The sequence below is a fragment of the Impatiens glandulifera genome, chromosome 1 (assembly GCF_907164915.1).
Source record: "Impatiens glandulifera chromosome 1, dImpGla2.1, whole genome shotgun sequence".
Classification (NCBI taxonomy): domain Eukaryota; kingdom Viridiplantae; phylum Streptophyta; class Magnoliopsida; order Ericales; family Balsaminaceae; genus Impatiens; species Impatiens glandulifera.
The window spans coordinates 48827731-48829551 of NC_061862.1; the positions used below are offsets into that span (position 1 = coordinate 48827731).

The window sequence follows — 1821 nt, forward strand, 5'->3', positions numbered from 1 at the left end:
AAAATAAAATTAAAAAATATTTTAAAAAGTCACAATATAAGAAAATAATACAAACGAAACAAGTCGGTCCAATAAGTTATATAGTCACAAGGTTTTCCAGAATATTTGTGTTTTTGACATATTACTTTTTAATTCAGTATTTTTTTTTATTTTAAGATCTACATATTCTAAATTGTAAGGTAGTTTGCAATATAGTTATAAAACTTCGTGTGTGATGTGAGAAAGATTTGGAAAAATTAAAAAGGCCATAACATTGATGTGATGTCAGTCCATTTTAAACAAAATCTTAACCAACTAAAATTGTGATAATTTAAGCTTAATATAATACAATTCAAAGTTTTAGTTTTGATAAACATACTCATGCATTTCTTATGAAAAATAATTAAAAACTTTTAGTTCAAACATTAGTTTGTTATCATTGGCAATAATGAATTAGTCCACACTTTATTGATTAAATGATGAAAAGTTAATTAACAAACAATCAATATATATTATAATGAAAATGGAATGGAATGGAATGTTGTATAATTATGCTGAAGATGATTGAACATGTTGATTTGTGTGTTGGGTGGGTAATTTCATGGCTTCTTTGTTAGCAGCAGAAGCAGAGACATAATATGCAACAGCAAACATCCCATGAATGAAGCATAAAATCCCTCCTATAAACAAAAGCCTCCGATGTAATATCGTGCACTTCTTCTCAGATCTTGAGTTTTGAAATGCTCCCACTAGCATCATCGAGAACGAAACCACAAAAATAATCCTACATATATAAACACAAAACAAATGGTTAAATTGTTCCCTGAAACAATACAAAAATCACAAACACTTTTGATCAAATATTAAAAGTATTGACCATGAGAAAATGAGAGAAGCCACAGCAAGTTGCTTGTTGGGTGATGCTTTATCAAACTGTTGTTTGGACCAAATACAAGTGCATCCACCCATAATGATAGCAATGAAATGAGACACAGCCAACAAAATTGCCGCAGCTAATCCTAATCTGAAAGCCGCATGTATAGGCTCCCTACACTCAAATATCCATACCTGCATATGTCTTGCCTGCTCATCATCATCATCATCATCAATTCATAATCACCCTTATCTCATGGAAAGTATGAATTACAGAATTAGAAATATATAATCTTTACCTTGTTCTGAGCTGCCTCAGCTTCAATACCAAGTACACCAGCCACAATATCAATGATCATCACCACCAAGCAAACAATGATGCCTATGTTTTTAGCCATCTCCAAACAACTAACTTACAGCTTCAAAACAGAGATGGAAGAACAAATTAAGTGAGTGGGAGATCCGATGTCTAACTAATTAATATATAGATATGTTTGAGTAATGGGAATTAATGGGGATTGTCATTCTGGGTTCAGCCCAGAGAAAAAGAATCTGAATAAAGGAAATTAAAGAAGGAATAGCTTAGTGGAGAAAGATTGATTACTAGCTGTGAATTAATGGAATAAAAGCTTCTTTTTGTCTTAAAAGTCTATTCTCTTCTCATCTTTATTCTGCCTTGTCCTTTTTTTTAATCTGTAGATTTTGATTCGTTCCATGAGAAACAAGGAAAGCAGGGTATCCATCATCGCCTACTAGTCATGGCTAGTTTTTGACAGATCATATATGCACCATATATAACTACATGTATTCTTTCAACACTTCATGCTTACATGGAGATCATTTTTATCATGATCGTGATCAAAGTATCATGATTTGGGTTATTCATAGAAATAATTATTTAGAAAGAAATAATCCGTAGCTCTTGCTTTGAGATAAAAAAGTAAAATCAATGGGATGCCCGATTTCCCA

General features: G+C 31.7%; 1 protein-coding gene across 1 annotated transcript; it reads right to left on the reverse strand.

Moving 5' to 3' along the window:
• Positions 1–413: 413 nt before the first annotated feature.
• On the reverse strand, positions 414–1503 carry LOC124921583 (protein DESIGUAL 3-like). The gene is made up of 3 exons (XM_047462258.1): positions 1152–1503; positions 857–1062; positions 414–763 (listed from the first exon to the last, which is right to left on the reverse strand). Exons 1-3 carry the CDS (start codon positions 1248–1250, stop codon positions 529–531), a joined length of 540 nt encoding a protein of 179 aa, XP_047318214.1. The 5' UTR covers positions 1251–1503; the 3' UTR covers positions 414–528.
• Positions 1504–1821: the final 318 nt, after the last annotated feature.